Below are 23,957 nucleotides of genomic sequence, written 5' to 3' on the forward strand. Positions count from 1 at the left end.
TGTGTTACTTCTTTTTATGTTGTTGAGTTATAGAAGTTCCTTATACATTCTGGACATTAACTCTTTATTAGATAAATGACTTGCAAATATTTCCCTCCACTGCATAGGTTGCCTTTTCACTCAATTGTTCCTTTTGATGTGCACGTCTTTAACTTTGATGTACTCTCATTTGCTATTTTTACAATTGGTAGTAAATGCTCTACAATGTAAACCTCTCAAGTCACACCTGGATGAGGGCTTTGCTAATTTTCCCATGAAAAGAGATAAGATAGTAATGTCAAAGTTATGCTTGAATTGTCCTTAGAGTGAAAATTGCATATAATATTGACTTCATACAGGAAATTCTGTCATTTAAAAAGTTTACTTTAGCCCTGGATGGGTTGCTCAGTTGGCTTGAGCGTTGTCCCATATACCTGGGAGGAATAGAGCTATTCCATCTTGACAGAACCAAGGTATCTTCATTTTAATATAAAATCCCTGAGGACTTGTAGGTTTCTTTAGCACTGTTATTTAATCACTCAATGCTCTTATAACAACAATTTTTACTTTAAACAGTAGCAACATCAGATTAATGATTTAAGATAAATTGAGATGTCTTTATGTTAGGAATTAGAAGATCTCGTCTTGCTTCCTATTCTGTTGATAAATGTGAAGGCTGTCCTTTCTCCTCTTTCATTAGCTGCTGTGCTTGTCCCTAATGCCATGATAAGTACCTCTTTATCCTTTCTCTCTCATTTATCTTTTCTTCTTCTGCATATATTTTAGGGTGGTGAACTTATGTATACCAATTATGTAAATGTTGTGTATGTGTCTGCATGTGTTTTATACCCTTCATTTGCAGGGTTTTAACTGAGTTGAACACCCTCCTCCCTCCCCAGGCCCTTATACCCACAATCTGGATCCTTGGGGAGTCATGGAGTGCAGTTCCCCACACCCACAGGTGGCCTTTGGCCTTGGCTGCAGCTGATCCTAGAGGGAATGAGGCGTGTAGCATATCTGGGAGTAGGAAAATATATTTAGAGTATACTTGTGAGCATTTGCCTATCACTACCAACACCTTTAGGGGGAAGTCACAGGGCAGTTGGTACACAGAAACTGTTAGTGGTAAAAGTAATAAGCCAAAACACACATGGCAAATAACAAAATACAACATCTAACAGGTGACTACTTTATACCATTGTCCCAAGTGCCAGAAAATAGAAAGATGAGTGAGATAAATATCTTGCTCCAAATTTGTAAAGGCTGTGGTCACACACTCAGTTATAAAGGGTGGGATATTGTTCTGGTGCCAAATCACCTGAGGTGCCATAGTCAATATGTCAAGCCCAATCTCAAGACAGATCATCTTGAACTGTAGTGCAGTTAAATCATTAAAAACTGCAAGGAAAAGCACTGATGCTTCTTTTGGGGCTTAGAATCTTCTCCCGTGTTCTTATCTACTGAGTGCAAAATATGAAGTAGAACAAGTGTTTCATTCTCTTCTTCTCACCCCCCAAGCCTCCCAAGCCCTGTTGCATTTCTGAAATACTGCTGGTAGCCTGGCATGTAGACAGCTGAACCTTGAACAATTAAAAATTTTCAAGGCAAGGAATCCAATATAATTAATTTCAAGTATGAATGGGCAATTGGGATGAGGAGAATGGCTCTTTAAAATGGTTCAAACCACAACAGATGGACAGAAATAGTCTATGCTTCTTCCCTGGTAATATTGTGAGTTGCTTATTAAACTATAGGTATTTTGGGGGAGGCAGAAGTAAAGAATTCAATAGTGTAATCTGCTAAAGCTAATGTTATATTTATATTGCTTTATAATAATCTATACATTTATAATAAATGATAAAATAGATAAAAAATAAAATATTAATTCAAAATAATGTAAAATGTTAGCAATGGTTTTTAAAGTATATATTGTCTACTTACTGATTTTCTTTTTTTATTTGTATTTAGCCATCCATAGGTCTTATCTGGAAAAAAATTTTAATTATATAAATAAGTAGGGCCTCGTGGCATTTGACAAATATGCTCTACACAAGTCTCTAACAATTGATTGTGTAGCATGGCCATTAAGATTGCACATGCTCTGGAGTCAAACAACCTGTTTGCAGATAGTCTCTGCAACTAACGAACCATCTAACTTTGGACAAGTTACCTTGACTCTCTCTCAGTTACCTTATATGTCAATGAAGGGCCCCCTTCATTGATTTGTTGCGTGAGTCACAATAAGCAAAAAATGAATGTGAATTTTGTTGTTGTTGTTGCTACCATCATTTCTACTCCCTTTACTCTAATCCCTGACACACTGTACCCTTGGGTCTGTCACTAATAACTCCAATTACTATTTTCAATAGTATTGCTAAAATGCCTACAAGTGATTAAAATTAAATGCCATCATGCTCTGTACTTTTTTTCTTTTTTTTAAGATTTTATTTATTTGTGGATGGAAAAAGAGAGGTAGAGAAACATCAATGTATCGTTGTCAATGTGTGGTTGCCTCTCCCATGCCTCCAGCTGGGGACCTGGCCCCCAACCCAGGCATGTGCCCTGACTGGGAATCGAACTGGTGACCCTTTGATTCATAGGCCAGTGCTCATTCCACTGAGCCACACCAACCAGGGCATGCTCTGTACTTTTATGTACATAAAAGATAGTCTTTTAGTCAGGTTATAGTCAATGTTTGTACTGAGTACTTCTACTTTTCTGGCTCTTAATGCCAGTTCAAAAATTAAAGTGAAAACTAAACAAACAACTCATCATTGCACTCTAGATGGTTTTGAATGTTTTTGTGGCTGTTAAAAATGAAGCACATTACTCAAAGCTGTGCTTGACTGGATGTTTAAAAGATTGCTTTTACTCATCCTTCTTGGAGCCTCATTTTAGCCTGTCCTCTAGCTGTCCCTCAGGTAATCTTCCGTCATACATCTGCTATACTACCCCACTCTGCATAACTGTGTGCACAGTAATCTGCATTCTAGATAGCTGTCATGGATAATGCTGTCATTTCCTTAAGAATTCAATTCATGACCCTAGAGAGAATTCTTAAGCAATAAACTGAAAGCATTTATAAAGTACAGAGTGGAATGATCATGGTCTTCAATGAATCGTGGTTCTAGGATAAGATCTACCTGCATAAATATCAGAGAGTATCTATGAAAGTAGCTCCAAAATAACAGAGCTACACACATGCCTTAATCTGTTTACAGGTAAGATAATTCAAGGAATTTAACAGCAGTGCTATATGAGCCCTCCTAAATAGTCTTTCATGTACTGCATTTTATTTTATATAATGTATTTATAGAAGTATTTGGGTTAATTATATAAGACTGGTCTGCATGAGTAAATGAAAAAAGTACAATGCAAAGCACAAAAAAACATTTAAGTATATATTAGAAATCTTAAATAGTTTATGTTCAGGGACATAGACTTTTAGATCAACAGGCAATCCCACAGTCTTAAAACCATCTCACTCATTTTAAAAATGAGGAAAACATCCAGTAAAGTTAATGGCCTGCTTAAGAGCAAGATAGGAGGGAACAATAAGAACATTAGCCCTGTTTTCCAACCTAAGCCTTTGCTTAAAAACAAAAACAAAAACAAAACACCTGGCTGGTGTGGCTCTGTGGAATCTATGTTGGCCTGTGAACCAAAAAGTTGCAGGTTCTATTTCCAGTCAGGGCACATGCCTGGGTTGCAGGCCAGGTCCTCAGTGGGGTGTGAGAGGCAACTGATCAATGTATCTCTCACACATCAATGTTTCTCTCGCTCTCTTTCTCCCTCCCTTCCCCTCTCTCTAAAATAAGTAAATAAATATTTAAAAGAAAAATGATATGCCAGAGTTGTTCTTTCCAATTCTTCATTTGATTTGACACTGCTTATAAATAAAGTTTCTTTACTCATCAGAGGAGATTAGGCTACTGGTTCGTTCCCCTGCTTTCTACAGAATTTTCAAATTATTCAGCCTTTCCATACCTCAGCTGCCTCATCTCTTAAGGTAGGATGTTAGTGTCAATCTCACAGTGTTGTAAGAAGATTAAATAAATTAATATATGTAAAGTTTTAAAAGTTATGATGATTCGTCGGCAGCCGTCTGTCTCGAGAGACGATGGTGTAGCTTCTTAAGAGTCTATCTGCACCGCCGAGAATGGCTGTGCAGTCCGACTCGGGAGTGACACGGTATCTGTCTCCTCCCGTGTTGAATCGACATCTTGCGATGACGCTGGAGTGTCCTCTCCAGTGAAGCTGAAGCTACAGAGCCTGGGCAGGGTGATATGGAGGGTCTGCTGTTGCCCATGCAGCAGACCCCCCCTCTCTTCGCAGCTGAAGGGTCCAAGGGAAAGACGGAGTCAATACAGCTTGGCTTCAGGTGCGCCGCAGGAGTTGCCGGTGTTGACTACAACGTCGAACCACCTTAGGGACTCCGGCTCCGGATTTTCTGTCGGGGTTTACTCCCTTAGCAATATATGGTAACCATAAGAATTACTCAAATACTTATTTTTTAGTATCTAGTTTCACTCTTTCATTTTAAAAATGGGAAAATTAAGGCTTTTGTAAGACATATGATAGCCTATGCTCACAGAGGTAGTTAGTGGCCAGGCAGGGGTGAGATCCAGTTTATACCCTCATTAATATTTTAGTTGGAAATAAGACAATAAGGAGTTGCTTGCTGTTCTATTAGATTTTCTTCTAAAGTTCTTCCAGGGTTAGAAGAATCCAGAGGAAATTAGAATAAAAATTTTATAGGAATCATATTATGGTCATCCAGTATCGCAATCTACCAAGATGTCTTATTACTACTGAATGTTATTCACAGTGGTCCCTTTTTCTTCTACAATAGAATAATAACTTAGGTATACTTTCAGTTTTTCCTGACACTTAAAGTATTAGTTCTGAAACTGTCATCATATGTTCCAAAATGACCTCCTGTACCCCAATATGTTCTTAGAACTGTTATCATTGTATGGAACAGATGTATAGATATATATACAAAAGTGTATATATATATGTATAAATACAAAAAACATATATGTTAACACATTAATTTCTAATCATTTTTGTTTTACCACATTAACTATTCAAGATAAGCCAAATTTCTCTTTTGGGTACTTTGTTCTAAAAATATATTTCTCAATAGGTTGACATACTTTGTCTCCTTCCACAACCATAAGAAGAAATACATCTACTTCAAAACAAAAAAAACCCAGAACTACCAAAAAATCAAACTACATGGAAGTCCGCAAAGATATAAAGAAGCAATACTCATCCAGACAAGTAGGAGGGGTGGAGCCAAGGCAGAGAGGATGCGGTGTGGCAGTGGCAGTGGCAGCAAGGCAGTGGCTGGGCTGGCCACTGGGAAGAGCAGTCACACATTATAAAAGCCATGAGAAACACCCGGGGAGCGATCCCAATCCCGGCCAGACTGCACAGCTCATGGTTCCAGTGCCAGGAAAATTACAGCCTCATTGCTTCTGACTAGGAATATCAGTGGGGGCTGGCATGGTGGAAGAAACTGCCGGTCTCTCAGCAGAATCCATTTCTTTAGAGGGCCCCCATGGTCCTAGAACATCTGCAAACCCACCCACTCTGGGAACCATCCCCAGGGCAACACCTAGAGGGGGGCCAGTTCCATACAGGAAGAGGGTAAAGTGATGGAAAAAGGGGCGAGTGCTGAGCAAGTGGCATTGTTCCCTCTCTGACCCTTCCGCCATGTACAGCACCACAAGGTGGTAAAATAGGTTGTCCCACATCGATTAATAACTAAGGCTCCATCCCTTACAATGTAACAGGTGCAACAGCTCTACCTAATACACAGAGGCAAACACAGGAGGCTGTCAAGTTGAGGAGTCAGAGCTAAGTATGGCCCAAAGGAGAAAGCAGATCAAGGTTCCAGTGGCAGAACTGAGCGACAGGAGTTAGCCAACCTAGGAGATGTAGAATTCAAAACACTGGTGATAATAATGCTCACAGACTTGACAGACACGATAAGGTGAAGGGAAGGAAACTGGGGTTCAAACCAAGAATTTGGAACATAAGGAAAAAATAAACAAGTCAACCAGTACAGAATGAAGAAACAATAATTTAATAAAATGAGGGGAGGCTTAGGAACCTCTGCGACAATGTTAAACATACCAACATCCGAATCATAGGGATGCCAAAAGGAGAAGAGGAAGAAAATAAATTGAAAACTTATGTGAATAAATAATGAAGGAAAATTTTCCTAATATGGTGAAGTAAATAGACATACAAATCCAGGAAGCACACAGAGTCCCAAACAAGCTAGACCCAAAGAGGACCACACCAAGACACATCATAATTAAAATGCCAAAGGTTCAAGATAAAGAGAGAATCTTAAAAGCAGCAAGAAAAACAGAGAATTACCTACAAAGGGGTGCCTATAAGACTATCAACTGATTTCTCAAAAGAAACTTCGCAGGCAAGAGGGGCTGGCAAGAAGTATCCAAAGTGATGAAAAGTAAGAACCTACAACCAAGATTATGCTGTCCAGCAAAGCTGTCATTTAGAATGGAAGGGCAGATAAAGTGCTTCCCAGACAAGGTAAAGCTAAAGGAGTTCATCATCACCAAGCCCTTATTATATGAGATGTTAAAGGGACTTATTTAAGAAAAGGAAGATCAAAACTATGAACATTAAAATGACAAACTCAAAACTATCAACAACAGAATCTAAAAGATAAAAACAAAAACAAAAACAAACTAAGCCAACAATCAGAATACTAACAGAATCATAGATATGGGGATAATTTGGAGGGTTATCAGCTGGGAGGAGGGAGGGGGAGAAAGGGGGAAAAGGTACAGGGATTAAGAAGCATAATTGGTAGGTATAAAATAGACAGTGGGAAGTTAATAATAATATAGGAAAGGATGAAGCCAAAGAACTTATATGCATGACCCATAGACATGAACTAAGGGGAGTGGGATTGCTGGAGGGAAGAGGGGTACTGGGTGGAGGGGAGCAAAGAGAAAACAATTCGGACAACTGTAACAGCGTAATCAATAAAAATATACTTAAAAACAACAACAACAACAACAAAGGGCCTGGGCAGTGAGGGACTACTTAGTTATTAATAGGATATTATATTATTATATTAATAGTACATATCTCAAAGGGATGTCGAGTGCTTTATAACATACCTGGCAATTACTATGCATCATTATTATTATCTCAGTTTTGTAAATGAGAAAATTGAGACCCAGAGAGTCTAAGAGACCAGACCCCAGGGGCATGAGCTAGTGGGCTGCAGGGCTGGCACTGGAATTCAGGGGTTCCAATGCTGTCCCGCAGCTGCCCAGCCTGGGAACTAGACAACATGCCCCCCACCCCCTGTCCCCACCAACTCCCTGAGAACAGAAAACTGGCTGCCTTCCAAGACCCAGGGGACCTGGAGCCCTGCCCCTGCTATACCCTAAAAAAAACCAGATAAACATAATAAATGGTTTAGCAATATTATAATACATAAAAAAGAAAGATTATTTAGGATTATCTGTATTTTGCTTTGTTTGATTTCCCACTAATATTGTAATTCCATAGATTTTTTCATACCAGTTATCACAAAATAGTGTGATTTACATTTTGAAAGTCTTGATAATCACTTTTATATTTTCACAGTTTTAATTTCACTGAATATTTGAAAATTACAACTATATGTAAATGATAACTTACCTACAGAATCAGAGACCTTTATATATTCATTCAATGTGCTAATGGAACTCTGAAATAAAACACCAGAAAAACTTAACAGAAACAATAATTAAATATTAATATGAATTGTAAACTTAGCATTATGTATGGCTATAAGTAATAATAAAATGAGATCCAATGTTACCACTTGGCTTTATCTTACATAAGGAAAATAATTCATTTACAATTTAACCAGTGCAACTGAAGGCGGTGAGAGAACTTGCATAGCTGAAACATTGTATTAGTAGGTTGTTGAAATTTCAAGCATCAAAACTAACAAAGAAAAAAAACCTGTATAATATTACTTTGTATATTATTGGCCTCTTCTTCTCTAAGCCCCCAGGGGGAGGGAGTGGGGGTGGGGGGACTAAATAACGCAAAAGATAAAGCAAAAATAAGCCCTGGCTAGTGTGGCTCAGTGGATTGAGTGCTGGCCTGCAAACCAAAGGGTCACCAGTTCAAATCCCAGTCAGGGCACACATGTCTGGGTTGCAGGCCCGGTCCCTGGTTGGGAGTTTGCAAGAGGCAACCACACATTAATGTTTCTCTCCCTCTCTTTCTCCTTTCCTTCTCCTCTCTCTAAAAATAAATAAATAAGATATTTTAAAAAACACATTATAGAAAATGGTGGAGTAGGCTGCTCAAAGAATTGGTCCCTCTTCTGAAACAAGTATAAATTATAAAAGACTAACAGATCAATTATTTCCAACTCCAAAATCCAGTACAGAGCTTACAGTACCAGGGGACTGTTTAATTTTAAAAGGACAGCTAAATTTTGGTGTTTTAAGAAATCCATTAGGTAATTACTTGTCTACCAAGACAATGGACTGACCAGAAATGACAAGGAATACAGTCTTCAAAAATAGTTTGGATAAGTCACAAAAGAAATAGATGACCACAGTCCTCAACAATCAACAATAATATCCCCTGGAGAAGAAGGATAATCTTAGTTCTAGAGTTACATTATCATATTTATTTATTTATCTTTCTAAATAATTTTTTATTTTATTTTTTTCCATTACCATTTATCTCCCTTATATCCTCTTCCACCTCTGCTCAGCCCTACCCCTCACAATCACTACACTGCTTCCATGTCCCTGCATTAAGTCCGTCAGCCCCATCTCTCCAACAACACAGTGGCAATTAGGCTTCTTTAGTGCTAAATTTTTCTATAATGACTATATCACTTCCACATTGAGTAAAAACCAGAATGTCATTTTTAAAAAAGTTACATTGGTTGGGTTGTTGATCTAGATAATGAAAAATAATTTTCCAACTAGAGATTTATAATAAAATTATATCTCTTTGAAGTTCGTAGGGAATTTAGAAATGACCTGATATGATCCATCATATAACAGATGAGGAGATAGGCCTGGAGGTTTGAGTGTCCATCCTTGTTGAAGTGTTTAGATGCAGAGCCTTACTTAGAATTCTGATTGTTTACCCACTGACCAGTACACATTTTTACACTGTTTTATGAGCTACCTATAATAGTAATACAAATAAGATGTAAAGATCTGAATAGAATATACTGTAACTGTCATTTTGAGAAAGGCTTTACCCTGGCATACCTTTAAATTTACATTCAAATAATTCTTAGTTTAAACTGTAAAATTATTTATAATAGGGAGAACACATATTATTTCCTATTATATAACAGTTTTATTAAAATTTTTCACTGAAATAACTTCCCAGGCTTTTAAATTTCCTTTGAATTTACATTTTTTTATTGTTGTTACACTTTCAGCTGAATTTTACACCAACCTACGAGACTAGCTTGTATTAGGGGTACCTCTGATCACTTTGCTTTTTTCCTTTAAGTATTTTTTCCTCCTTACTTGATGAGTATAAATAGGGTAAGAATGTTTAATATAGTTAGACATACTTCCAGTTACAGACATTGTTGCATTTTCAATTTACTTGTATTTATTATGTTAAGTGAATTAATTTTGTTTTCCCTAGTCTTACACTTCTAATATAAGGGCAGATACCTTTAGTTCAACGTGTTGCTTTGGATCTTGACTTTGAAAGCTACCTTTTGATTTTGAATCTGGGGAAACTAAACTTCTGCTCTTCCATCTAGCTAAGGTTAGACTGTTACTTTGCCACCTAATTTCTGTTGGAGATGAATCTAAGTTCCTCCTCTTTATTCTATTTGGATTTATTAGGAATAATTTTCAATGTTACCTCTGAGGCAGATGAGTCTGTTATTAAAATGCTTGGACGTTCAGCATTTAATTTTACTTCTGGTTGAAAGTGTACATTATTCAGTTTCCTGTCTGTCACGGCTTCTTTTTGGTCTTCCTCTAAAGGTAGTATTTTGTTCTCTTCTGTTATTGTCACGCTAGGAATAATGGGCAATGGAGTACCTCTTTGTTTTGTTGATTTATCACTTTTATAAGCAACAGCATTTGAATAATCTCCATCCATCTGGTGCAAAGTTGGTAGAGTCAGGCACTTTGTATCAACATTATCCAGTAACTAGAAAATATATCAATAAAACAAGCAACCAATTAATCATTACTGACTAGAAAATATTTAAAACAAAACTGGACTTAAAATCATTTGTACCTGTATCTTTTATCATAACAAATTATCATTAATATTTGTAAGTTATTATAGTCCTTATTAAAAGAGTTGAGCAATTCTCTACTTGCCTGAGACCACGGACTATTATCCAGAAAAATGATCATATTAATTTATAAATCAGTGGTTCTCATATATTCACAATTTGTAAATCAGCAACATCTCAAAAAACAAGATTGAAGGGTCTAATGTTTTATTGTTATACTACCACCAATATATCATAAAATAAAGGATATTTTAATAGCAAATAGCACAAGTCAAAAAATCACAGCTATACAACAAAGGAAATTTTAATAGCAAAATATTACAAAGAATGGTATCTTATAATAAAGGACAGACTGTTAAGCTAAATAAATTTAACTCTATGAAATATTCTCTATATTGTCTTTTTTCTCTCTTTTGGACTGGGGAAAACAGTTGATACTGATTCTTCAACTGGTATTTGGCAGACACTGACCCAAGGGTGGAAATCATTAAATCCCATTTGTCAAGCAATATAGAAGAACCTTTTTTTTAAATTGGTTTACATAGTGATTCACTACTTCATGGAAGTAAAATTAGTTTAAAAGCATATAATATCATGTTAAGTCTTATTCCATAGAGAAAAAGTAAAGAATGTGGTCAGGCCTGTGGTATCCATTTCTAATACCATTGTGCAGAACTTTATGTTTCTTTTCCCTTGTTTCCTCCTTCTCTTCATCAACTCTTTTTGTCCTCCGTTTTTGTATATATATATTTTAAAGTTACTACTGAAACTGCCTTTTAAGAGTATAATTTTACTTAGATAAGTCATATATACTGTTATAACAAAAATAACCAAGATAACCTGAATAACTTCTTAAAATTATATTTTGATTATGCTATTAGAGTTGTCCTGATTTTCCCCCTTTGCTTCCCTCCACACAGCACCCCTCACTCCCTCAGGCAATCCCCCTGCTATTATTCATGTACATGGTCATGCGTATAAGTTCTTAGGCTACTTCATTTCCTATACATCCCAGTGGTTATTCTGTACTACTTATTTGTACTTCTTAATCCCCTCACTCCTTCACCTATTCTTCCACAGCCCCCTCCCATCTGGCAACCATCAAAACACTCCCCATAGCCATGATTCTGTCTTGATTCTTCTTGTTTGTCTAGTTTGTTTTTTAGATTCAATTGTTGATAGACATGCATTTTTTTGTCATGGTATTGTTCATGGTTTTTATCTTCATCTTTCTCTTAAATAACTCCCTGTACATTTTATATAATAATGGTTAAGTGATGATGAATTTTAGATTTTTTTTTTTTTGTCTGGGAAGCCCTTTATCTGCCCTTAGATTCTGAATGATAGCTTAGCTAGGTAGAGGAATTTTGGCTCTAGGCCCTGCTTTTCATGACTTTGAATATTTCTTGCCATCCCTTCTAGCCTTCAAAGTTTCTTTTGAGTAATCAGTTGATAGTCTTATGGGAACTCCCTTGTAGGTAACTAACTTCTTTCTGCTTTTAAGATCCTCTCTTTATCTTTAACCTTTGGAATTTTAATTATGATGTGTCTTGGAGTCGGTCTCTTTGCATCCATTTTGTTTGGGTCTCTCTGTGCTTCCTGGACTTGCATGTCTATTTCCCTCACCAAATCAGGGACATTTTCTTTCATTATTCTTTTAAATGAATTTCCAATTTCTTGCTCTTTTACCTCTCCTTCTGGCACTCTTATGATGTGAATGTTTGACCTCATTTTTTGGTTTCTCTTTTCTTCTTGTTGTTCTGATTGGTTGCTTCTTTATGTTCCAACTTAATGATTTGATGCTTGGCTTCATCCACTCTATTGTTGTTTCCCTGTAAACTTTTCTTTATTTCAAATAGCGTATCCTCTGTTTCTTACTGGATCTTTTTTATGTTTTTGAGGTCCTTACTAAGTTCCTTGAGCATCCTGATAACCAGTGTTTTGAACTCTGCATTGATAGGTTGCTTATCTCCATTTCGTTTAGCTTTTTTTCTGGAGTTTTAATCTGTTCTTTCATTTGGGCCATGTTTCTTTGTCTTCTCATTTTGGTAGTCTCCCTATGTTTGTCTCTATGCATTAGAGAGAGCTTCTTTGACTCTGTGTCTTGGCCTAATGTAGTAAGTGTCCCCTCTCACCCAAACTGGGTACTCAGAGTTTACCTTTTGTGTGGGCTGAGTACACCCTCCTCTTGTAGTTGAGCCTTGGTTGCTGTTGACAGGTCGATGGGAGGGATTTACCCAGGCCAGTCAGCATCAAGGATTGGTTGTGACCACTGACCACCAACCTCCACCCTCTGTGGAGGATCAGCTTTGCAGGGGCATGGTGATGGTGCTCTGACATGGTCTGTAGCTGTCCACTAGGTGCACTGGCCCTGAGGTTTCCAAGGGGAACAGGCCAAGGTCAGACCCCAGCTGTGTTTTTCCTGGGGCCATTGTGCCTGAGCTATAAAGCAATCTGAGATGGCTGTTACTTGTGCTGGGCTTGGAGATTTCCAGGCGAAGCCAAGTTGTGAATCTAGGCAGGCTGCTGATAGTGCCAGGCCCGGGGCTCGCTGAGCCCAGTTGTCACCTGTTTGAGAGGATTTAGCTCATTCACATGAGAAAGCAGCTTCAAGGGGCCTATAAGTTTAGTGAGGCAGTCTCTGGGGATCTCTAAGGCAGGTCAAACAGTGTTAGCCAGGTAGATGGTGTCTCAGGTATGGCACCAGCCTGCCAGCCCTTTGGGGGGAGGGCCCAGGAAAGGAGCAATGGTCTCTGATCACCTTGATGCCAGACACCTCAGCTTCCCCCTGCACACTACTGGTGCCCCTCAAGCCACCATTGCAGCACCAGAATCCAGAGGAAGTGAATCTGAGGAAGTGAATCTGTATGTGAGTTCTTAAGAGGAACTGCTTGGGGCTCTAGTAGTTTTTTCCACCAACTCAATCCCCACTGGTTTTTTCAGCCAAAAGTTGTGGGGACTTATCTTCCTGGCACTGAAACCCTGGGCTGGGAGAGCCTTGTGTGGGGATGGAAGACCTCACTCCCGAGATATCCCTCCTGAATTTTTATCCACCATACCTGGATGAGAGACCAGCCCGTTTTGTATCTGAGCCCCTCTTACCAGTCTGAATGGATGTGGTTTCTTTAATTCCATAGTTGTCAGACTTCTGACAGTTCTAAATGATGTTTGTTCTATATTTTAGTTGTAATTTTGACGTGACTGTGTGAAGAAGCAAGCCATATCTGCCTATGCTGCCAGCAGTTCCCTGAATAACTTCATGAGAACTTTTTTTAATCTATAAATATTTCTCCAGTTATAAACATGTCATCCCTTTTAAAAAGTGACTATTAGAGTCATCTTCCAAGTCCCCTTACCTCAGTTGAAATAGTTTCAGGTTTTGCCTCATTTATAAGAGAGGTATCTGTTAACAAATTAATAGAATATTTAATTGTATGTAATAAATATAGTATTTATATGTACATATACTAATAAATTATTATTACTGTTTTTCTCACCAAGAACAAAGAAAAATTGAAATCAAAGAAGCTATACAAACAAACACTATTTAGTAAAAACAGACTGATGAATCTCTTGGAAGATGGGGAAGTGGTAAATGTACAAGAGTGAAGATAAAATGAAAACAAATACAAAGTGATAAGATTTCAGAGCCATCAATTACGACATAGTTGGGCGTAGAGTATACTTTAGTAAAAGCCAGGAGGAAATAAAATAAATCCCAGATGGTAAGAGATTAGAATGGGAATGGAAAAAGAGATGAGAATAAACCAATAAAAAAAGGACCATTCAAGAGGGGCTAATTAAAGTACCTGTAAAATTTTCCTAGAAATACAAAGAATACATCTTTGGCACGTAGAAAAGGAAAACCTAAAAGAAGGAGAGTAGGAATAAAGAACTGAGATACAAAGGAATGTATAAGTCTAGTAAAAAATTTATATAGTCATTATTAGCTGCGTGATTGTGATCAGCTCATTTTTCTCAGTCTTGGTTTTCTCAATGTAAATTAGGCTAATGACATCTTATAGGTATGAAACAAGTATATGTAAGATGGATGTGAGCATCAATATGGTTAAATGGTTGAGCTCTTGAGGCAAACAGACTAGGTTCAAATTCAACCATCACCATTTAATGTCTGTGTGAACACTGATTGGTTAGATCCTCAGCTTTCTTATCTGTTAAAATGTGGATAAATAATAATAGTGCCCTCAATTGACTGCTGTGAGGATTGACTTGTAGAACCCAAGTAAAGTGCTTGGAACACTGTGATCAATAAATGTTAGCTATAACTATAGGAAGCCAAAGGAACACCTAAAGGAAAGAAGTTACTAGATGATCCAATGGGCCTTATATAAACTGTTTGGATAAGTGAAAAAATATACATTATAAAAGGAAAATATGGCTACCACCAGTGAGTAGAAAAGGTTAACTGACAATCTTTAACAGTGACATTGAAGAAGTAAGTGTGATTCCCATACACCTAAAACTTGAATGTTTCAGGTGAAGAGTAGGTTAAAGATACAACAGCTCTGCCAGGCTGGTTGATCCCAGTGATCACATTTCTGGGAATATATCCTAAAATCCGGAAACACCAATTCGAAAGAACGTATGTTCATAGCAGCATTATTTACAATAGCCAAGATCTGGTAATAGCCCAAGTGCTCACTAGTAGATGAGTAAATAAAAAAAGTTATGGTACATTTACAATATGGAATACTATGTGACCATAAAAAAGAAGGAAATATTGCCTTTTGTGGCAGCATGGATGGACCTGGAGATTATTATGCTAAGTGAAATAAGCCAGTCAGAGATAGACAAATACCATATAATCTAACATCAATTAGATATAATGAATAAAATAAACTGACAAACAAAATAGAAACAAAGGCATGGACATATGTAACAGACTGATGGCTGTTAGGAGGAATCAGGGGAGGGGCGGACTGGATGAAAGAAGGTGAGGGTATTAGCCAAAGAACATATATGCATAACCCAGAGACACAGACAACAGTGTGGTGATGGCCAGAGGGAAGAGGGGCAGGGCTGGGTGGAGGCAGGCAAAGTAGAGGAAATGGGGACATCTGTAATAGTGTTGACAATTAAAAAAAAGAAAAAGTATTCTGTTACCAGTAAAAAATTTCTTACTGATAATTGGTATGTTTGCAAATATAATATTAATTTCCTTTCTCTCTCTCTCTCTCTCTCTCCCCTCCCCCTTTCTCTTTCACACACACACACACACACACACACACACACACACACCCCTCTACACGAGAGACCAATAGTTTTACAGAGAACAATGTTTAATAAAAATACCTTTTCATAGATCATAGTTGAAATTTAACTTTTTTCTTGTGCTTAAAGGAGTAAAGGAGCATTAAAAAATTAACTGAGTTAAGCCTTTTCTTTGAAGTGTTATAAAATAAATACTATGTACCAAAACTATAATGAAACACAGATGTATTCCCTATCAAAATATAAAATCCACTTAAAGCACATTACTAATTTTATATTTGTAATATAACTACCCTGTTTTTAATTATACTAATAATAAATACAAAAAAGTAAATTAGTTTCTTAACCTGATTTTACAGTATCTTCATGCTTCTCTTCAAATTGGCTTTCAAGAACCTCATTGGTATTTCTTCTCTAGGAGCAAAAAAAGAAAATCGTCGTCCGCAGCCGTCCGTCTCGAGAGACGATGGCGTAGCTTCTTGAGAGTCTATCTGCACCGCCGAGAATGGCTGTGCAGTCTGACTCGGGAGTGACAATCCCTGCCACACTTGTTACAGGTGAAGGCAGATGGCCGTTGTTGCTGCTGTTGACGCTGCTTCCGCCTCGATCTTTTCTGGACCACCTCCTCGTTGCACGCAGCCTCTGCACGTGACGTACCTTGCCTGACCGCGAGCCTCCAGGCTAGGCGGTCGTCTGCTTGAACTTCCCATGTGTTGAGATTGATGGAGCATTGTGTCATGTCCTTTTTGCAGATGTCTTTGAACCGCAGTTTTGGGCGCCCTGTCATCCTCTTGCCTTCTGCTAGCTCGCCGTAGAGGAGGTCTTTAGGGATACGGCCTGCATCCATTCTTTTGACATGGCCGAGCCACCTGAGGCGTCTCTCGCTAAGAACTGCATGCAAACTGCTCATATTGGCTCGCTTCAGCACCTCGGTGTTGGGGACCTTATCCTGCCAGGCGACATGCAGGACGCGTCGCAGGCACCTCATGTGGAAGCTGTTGAGTTTCCTTTCGTGCCTTGCGTAGGTGGTCCACGTCTTGCTGCCATAGAGGAGAGTGCTGAGTATGCAGGCTTGGTAGATGCGCAGTCTGGTTTTCTCAGTGAGGCTGGAATTGTTCCACGCTCGCCGGTTCAGTCTGGCCATAACTGTGGCTGCCCTGGCGATTCTCCGGTTGACCTCCACATTGATAAAATGTTTAAAGAGCTAAAACATTTTTGTCAGCCTTCATAATTTTTAATATATTTTAAAAAATTTACAGAAGACAAGAAGAGTACGTGCTCATGAGAAAAGCAAACCAAACAGCAAGCACCATTTTAAAGAGAGGTGTACCCTAATTAGGAGTTAAAGCTCATACCTAAGAATCGATAGGGTATTTAAATGATGAATGTGTGCAAGGAAAAGATTACAAGATAAATGACTAATGTAACTTCAAGGCCTATAAGAGGATACCTCCAGGAGGCAGATTACCTTTTTATTAAAATACATTATGGCCTATGAGTTGAAAAGTAATATGGCTCTTTACAAAATTCCAAGAAAAATTATAAGGTAGAGTCATCACTGATCTTTCAATAAGAACCCAAAGTCCATACACACTTTAATGAAGAACCCCTTCAAAATTTTCCCTAAAATATCAAGTCTGTTTGGTAATGCTAATAAAATTATTCTATAGCAGCACAACTCTGGCCAATTATAGCAGAAGCATTAAAAATTATAAATAGAGTTCTGGCCAAGATGGAGGCATAGATAGACACGCTCCTCGCCTCCCTCCACAATCATAAGAAGGATTAAAACTACTTCAAAACTAAAAACAACCAGAACTACGAGAAAACTGAACTGCATAGGAGTCCAACAAACAGATATAAAGAAGTAATACTCATTCAGACAGGTAAGAGGAGCAGAGCTAGAGTGGAGAAGACGCAGTGTGGCTGTGGTGGTAGCTGCAGCAGCAGCAAGGCAGTGGCTGTGGCCAGCTGGTAGAAAGTGCAGTCACACATTATAAAAGTTGGGAGCGATGCCTGGGGAGCAATCCCAGTCCCAGATCAGACCACGCAGCTCGCCGTTCCAGTGCCAGGAAATATACAGCTTCATTGCTCCTGACTGTGAAAACCAGTGGGGGTTGGGGTGGTGGAAGAAACTGCCAGTCTCAGCAGAGTCCATTTATTTAGAGGGCCCCCATGGTCTTAAGACATACAAATATTCACCTACTCTGGGAACCACAGCCAGGGTAACAGCTAGAGGGGTGACAGTCCCATACGGAAAAAGAGAAAAGAGCCTAGAAAAGAGGTGAGTGCTGAGCAAATGTCATTGTTCCCTCTCTGACCCCTCCCCCACAGACAGCATGACAACGTGATGAAATGGATTGCCCCACACTGAGGAATACCTAAGGCTCCGCCCCTTACAATGTAACAGGCGCAACATCTTTACCTAAGACATGGAGGCAAACACAGGAAGCTGTCAAGTTGAGGAGATAGAAAAGTATGGCCCAAAAGAGGAAGCAGATCAAGGTTCCAGTGGAGAACTAAGCTGTGAGGAGATAGGCAACTTAACATATGTAGAGTTCACAACACTGGTGATAACGATGTCTATCACAGACTTGACAGACATGATTGAGCATGGAAAACTCGTAAGGGAAGAAGTAAAGGCTGTGACAAGTGAAACAAAGGAAAATCCACATGAAACCAATGGTGAAGGGAAGAAAGCTGTGGTTCAAATCAACGATTTGGAACATAAGGGAGGAATAAACAGTCAACCAGTATAGAATGAAGAAACAAGAATTGAAAAAAAGGAGAGGCTTAGGAACCTCTGAGATAACTTTAAACATACCTACATCCAAATCATATGGGGTGCCAGAAGGAGAAGAGAAAGAGCAAGAAATTGAAAGCTTATGTGAAAAAATAATTAAGGAAAGCTCACTTTTGTTGAAGGGAATAGACATACAAATGCAGGAAGCACACAGCGTCCCAAACAAGCTAGACCCAAAGAGGACCACATCAAGATACATCATAATTAAAATGCCAAAGGTTCAAGATAAAGAGAGAATCTTAAAAGCAGCAAGAGAAAAACAGAGTCACCTACAAGGGGGTGCCTATAAGACAATCAGCTGATTTCTCAAAAGAAATTTTGCAGGCAAGAAGGGGCTGGCAAGAAGTATTCAAAACAATGAAAAGCAAGGACTTACAACCAATATTACTCTATCCAGCAAAACTATCATTTAGAATGGAAGTGCAGATAAAGTGCTTCCCAGACAAGGTAAAGTTAAAGGGGTTCATCATCACCAAGTCATTATTATATGAAATGTTAAAGGGATTTATTTAAGAAAAAGAAGATCAAAACTATGAATGTTAAAATGACAACAAACTCACAGCTATCCACAACTGAATCTAAAAAATAAAAACAAAAACAAACTAAGCCAACAACCAGAATAGTAACAGAATCATAGGTGTCGGGATCATTTGGAGGGTTATCAGCTGGAAGGTGAAAGGGGAGAAATGGGGAAATAGTGCAGGGATTAAGAAGCACAAATTGGTAGGTATAAAATAGACAGGGGGGATATTAAGAATAGTATAGAAATGGTGAAGCCAAAGAACTACATTCACGGCCCATGGACATGAATTAAGGGGGGTGAGATTGCTGGAGGGAAGGGGGATACTGGGTAGAAGGGAGCAAAGGGAAAACAATTGGGACAACTGTAACAGCATAATCAATAAAATATACTTTTAAAAATCATGAATATATCAATATGTTATAACTACCATTTCATTTCAATGTTTTATCTATCTACTGAAATTCCTGAGTCCTTTCTTGCCAGATAAAAATATATAGGTTAGACTGCACTTCTAAATATTAAATCTTAATTCTATATTTGATTAAGGTTTAGTATATAAAATATATAAAGAACTCTTACAATCAAAAATACAAATAACCCAATTAAAAAATCAGCATCTGATTTAAATAAATGTTTATCCAAAGAAGATACACAAATGACCAGTAAGCACATGAAAAGATTGACATTATTGGTCATTAGAGAAATGCAAATCAAAACCATAATGATACCACTTCAAACACACTTTGATAGTTTTGATACATGCTACAACAAGGATAAAGCTTGAAAACACTATGTTAAGTCAAGGAAGCAAGTCATAAGGACCATATATTGTATGATTTCATTTATATAAAATGTCTAGGAAAAGTAAATCTAGAGAAACAGAAAGTAGAGATAGGGGACATGGAGATTTGGAGGGTATAGCCTAAGGTGTGAGGTTTCTTTGTGGGGCAATAAGAATGTTCTAAAATTAATTGTAACAATGGACACACAACTCTGAATATAATAAGGGCCAATGAATTGTACATTTTAAATGGGTGAATTATATGTATACAAATTATATCTCAACAAAGCTATTAAAAAACTAAATCTTATAAATTATCAATCAATATTTATTGAATGGCACATTCTCAAAATACTAAATTGCATGAACCATGAATAACATTTAAAAAAAAATTTTTTTTGAATAACATTTTATATGTCAAGAACATAAACAATATTTGATCGTCACTTTTAATTATCATAATCTTTTAAAATAAAAAGTATTAAAAGCTATATATGAAAGAAATGTTATGTTAATTACCTTAAGTTCATTATGTTCCAATTTAGGGGTAAGAATTCCTTCTAGATACATAGCTTTTTCTTTCCATGTAAGCAGATCTCTATATTCTTTTTTCATTTTGTTCAGCCTAAAGAAGGAAAACACAGATTTATAGACTTAAAAAGCAAGAAGAATATACATGGTAGATTCACAGAAGAATACATACAGTATGATCCATTTTTAAAAGTTCTAAAAGAGGGAAACCAACAATATATTGTTTAAAGCAGGGGTCCCCAACTCCCAGTACCAGTCTGTGGCCTGTTAGGAACTGGGCCACACAGCAGGAGGTGAGCAGTGGCTGAGGAAGCAAAGCTTCCGCTCCCCATTGATCACATTCCTGCCTGAGCTCCAACTTCTGTCAGATCAGTGGGAGCATTAGATTCTCATAGGAGCATGAACCCTACTGTGAACTGTGTATACAAGGGATCTAGGTTGCGTGCTCCTTATGAGAATCTAATGCCTGCTGATCTGAGGTGGAGCTGAGGTGGTGATGCTAGTGCTGGGGAGCAGCTGCAAATACAGATTATCATTAGCAGAGAGGTTTGACTGCACAGAGACCATAATAAATCAAATGCTTGCAGACTCATTTCAAAACCCTATCAGTGAGAGGCAAGTGACAATTAAGATGCATATGGTGGCAGGCTTTATAGCGGCAAGTGAGTTGATGTACTGCAATTGTACAGCTGCATCTGGTGGCAGGCTTTATAGCGGCAAGTGAGTTGATGTACTGCAATTGTACAGCTGCATCTGGTGGCAGGCTTTAAGTCAGAATCCGACAGTTATTTTAGTCCATACGTGGTCTGTCCATCATTTTATTTACCACTTCTGTCCACGCCTCTTTCCTGCACCTGCACACTTGTCTCAGCCACAGTTTTGGTAAGCCCACATGCTAATCCTAGCAAACAAACGTTACTGGAGAGATTCCTTGATAAGAGGGAAAAACACAACGATGAGACAGCAGAAGATTCTAAGACTGCCAACAAAAGAAAGCTGCATTAAAAATATATATATATCAAGAGTCCCACTTAAATTACAGGTTCATTGCAACAGGTGATTCACATTCTCCAAGCCCACTTTGCATAATATATGGCGAGTGACTATCCAGCCAAGCCATAAAACTTTCAAAATTGTTTCGCCACATAGAGACCAAGGACCCTGCATTAAAAGACAAACCTTTGGAGTTTTTCAAAAGAAAAAAATGTGAACACTAGGAACAGAAGCAATTATTGAAGGCTACCACTTCATCAAATGGGTCTGCACTGAGAGCATCATTCTTAGTGGCTAACCACATTGCTAAAGCTAAGAAGCCCTTCACTGTTGGTGAAGAGTTGATCCTGCCTGCTGCTAAGGACATTTGTCGTGAACTTTTAGGAGAGGATACAGTTCAAAAGGTGGCACGTCTTCCTCTTTCAGCTAGCACCATAACTAGACCAACTGATGAACTAACAGATATTGAGGCACAATTACCAGAGAGGATTAATGAGTCACTGTGGTGAGCAATCCAGGCTGATGAGTCTATTGATGTTGACAACAAGGCAACAATGCTTATTTTTGTGCGATATATTTTTCAGGAGGATGTACATGAGGATATGTTATGTGCACTTCTGTTGACAACCAACACCACAGATGCAGAACTATTCAAGTCCTTGAATGATTATATATCAGGAAAACTGAATTGGTCATTTTGTGTCAATATATACATGGATGGAGCAGCTGTCATGATTGGACAGCTTTCTAGTTTCATTATTCTGGTCAAAGAGGTCACTTCTGAATGTGAGTCTATGCACTGTGTCATCGATAGAGAAATGCTGGCTATCTGAAAAATCTCACCTGAACTTAACAATGTTTTTCAGAAAGTGATTAAAATTATCAATCACATTAAAGTACAAGCCCTTAACTCACATCTGTTTGCGTAGCTCTGCAAGGAGATGGATGCAGAACACACAGGTTTTCTCTTACACACAGAAGTGAGATGGCTTTCTACAGGTAGATCACTGGCCAGAGTTTTTGAGTTACAAGAGCTGCTCCAGATATTTCTTTTAGAAAAAACAGTCACCACTGGCAGCACATTTCAGTGACAAAGAATGGGTTGCAAAACTTGCTCACTTGTGTGACATATTCAACCTGTTCAACAAACTCAGTCTGTCACTTCAGGGGAGAATGACAACTGTGTTCAAGTCAGTAAAGTGGCTGCATTCAAAGCCAAGCTGGAATTATGGGGGCGATGAGTTAACATTGGGATTTTTGACATGTTTCAAATATTAGCAGAGATTTTGGAAGAGACTAAGCCAGGGCCTTCTTTCTCGCAGCTAGTGCATGATCACCTATATCAGTTTTCAAAAGAGCTTGAGCATGACTTCCAACCACCAAAGACCCCTGAACTGGGAAGGAATGGATCCGTGACCCATTTGTGAATAAGCCAGGTGATTCGATTTTGTCCATGCTAGAAGGGGATCAACTGCTTAAAATTACAAATGATGGTGGCCTTAAAAGTATGTTTGAGACAACTTCAAATATCCATACATTCTGGATTAAAGTCAAGGCAGAATATCCCAAGATTGCCACCAACGCACTGAAAAGCCTGCTTCCATTTCCAGCATGCTATCTTTGTGAAGCAAGGTTTTCTGCAGTGACAGCAACCAGAACAAGATTACAGAGTAGACTGGACATAAGCAACATACCTCAGGTGTCACTGTCTCCCATCACCTCCCAAATGGGACTGACTGTCTAGGTGCAGGAAAACAAGCTCAGGGCTCCCACTGATTCTGTATTATACTGAGTTGTATAATTAATTTCATTATATATTACAATGTAACAACAAAAGAAATAAAGTGCACTATAAATGCAAAGCACTTGAAGCATCCCAAAACCATTCCCCCTAACCCTGGTCCATGAAAAAATCATCTTCCATGAAACTGGTCCCTGGTGCCAAAAAGGTTGGGGACCACTGGTTTAAAGATATAGTCAAAGAAAGAGAAATGATTACAACAAAAAGCAGGGTAGTAATTATCTGGGAAAGTTGGGGAGAGAGATGTAATCTTATAAGGGCACACAAAGCATTTCTGATACTGAGGATGTTGTATTTCTTTCTTGTTTTTTATTTCTATTTTCTTTCTTAAGACATCATTTATTTAATTTTTAGAGAGAGGGTAAGGGAGGGAGAAAGAGAGGGAGAAAAACATCAATGCAATCAGTTGCCTCTTGCATGCCCACAACTGGAGACCTGCCCTGCAACCCAGGCACATGCCCTGACCAGGAATCAAACTGGTGACCCCTCGATTTGCAGGCTGGCACTCAATCCACTGAGCCACACCAGACAGGGAAGGATGTTGTATTTCTTAACCTGAATTACAAATATCTAGGCAATGGTTTTACCTTTATTTAAGCCATATGTAAATGTCTTAAAATTATTCACTACATATTGGTCTCATTATTTAATCTATATATACATATTTTACAAATTATTCAATATACATATGACATCTTTCACAGTAAAACAAATTTAAAATAGGAACTTAGCTTCTAATCCAGGAAATAATCCAAGAAATAAGCTCATAATCCAAAGGCTTTAAAAATCTAAAGATATAACTGGCAAGAAGTAAATGTAAAAGAGGGATTGTTTCCCAATTCATTTTATGATAATAAATCTTAACAAGGATATGAAAAAAAAGGAAAATTAGTTTAATCTCATTCATGAACGTAGATGCAAATGTTACAAATAACATAATTTTAGTACAAAAAAAATCCAGTGTTGTAAAGATAATATACCATGAACAAACAGGGTTTATTCCAGGAATATAAGAATATTTTGACATCA

At 38.0% G+C, this 23,957-nt stretch overlaps 1 protein-coding gene across 1 annotated transcript in view; it reads right to left on the reverse strand.

The window, feature by feature from the left end:
- The window catches only part of CATSPERT (catsper channel auxiliary subunit tau), a 56,680-nt gene that overhangs the window by 17,004 nt on the left and 15,719 nt on the right, over positions 1-23,957 (reverse strand). Inside the window, 7 exon segments of the mRNA XM_090288043.1 lie at positions 1,921-1,964; positions 2,937-2,945; positions 7,372-7,393; positions 9,880-10,173; positions 13,621-13,667; positions 15,844-15,910; positions 20,123-20,228. Of these exon segments, the coding sequence (XP_090144169.1) occupies positions 1,921-1,964; positions 2,937-2,945; positions 7,372-7,393; positions 9,880-10,173; positions 13,621-13,667; positions 15,844-15,910; positions 20,123-20,228 (589 nt within the window).

This window comes from Furipterus horrens, unplaced genomic scaffold, assembly GCF_987537825.1.
Source record: "Furipterus horrens unplaced genomic scaffold, mFurHor1.1.pri manual_scaffold_1, whole genome shotgun sequence".
Classification (NCBI taxonomy): Eukaryota; Metazoa; Chordata; class Mammalia; order Chiroptera; family Furipteridae; genus Furipterus; species Furipterus horrens.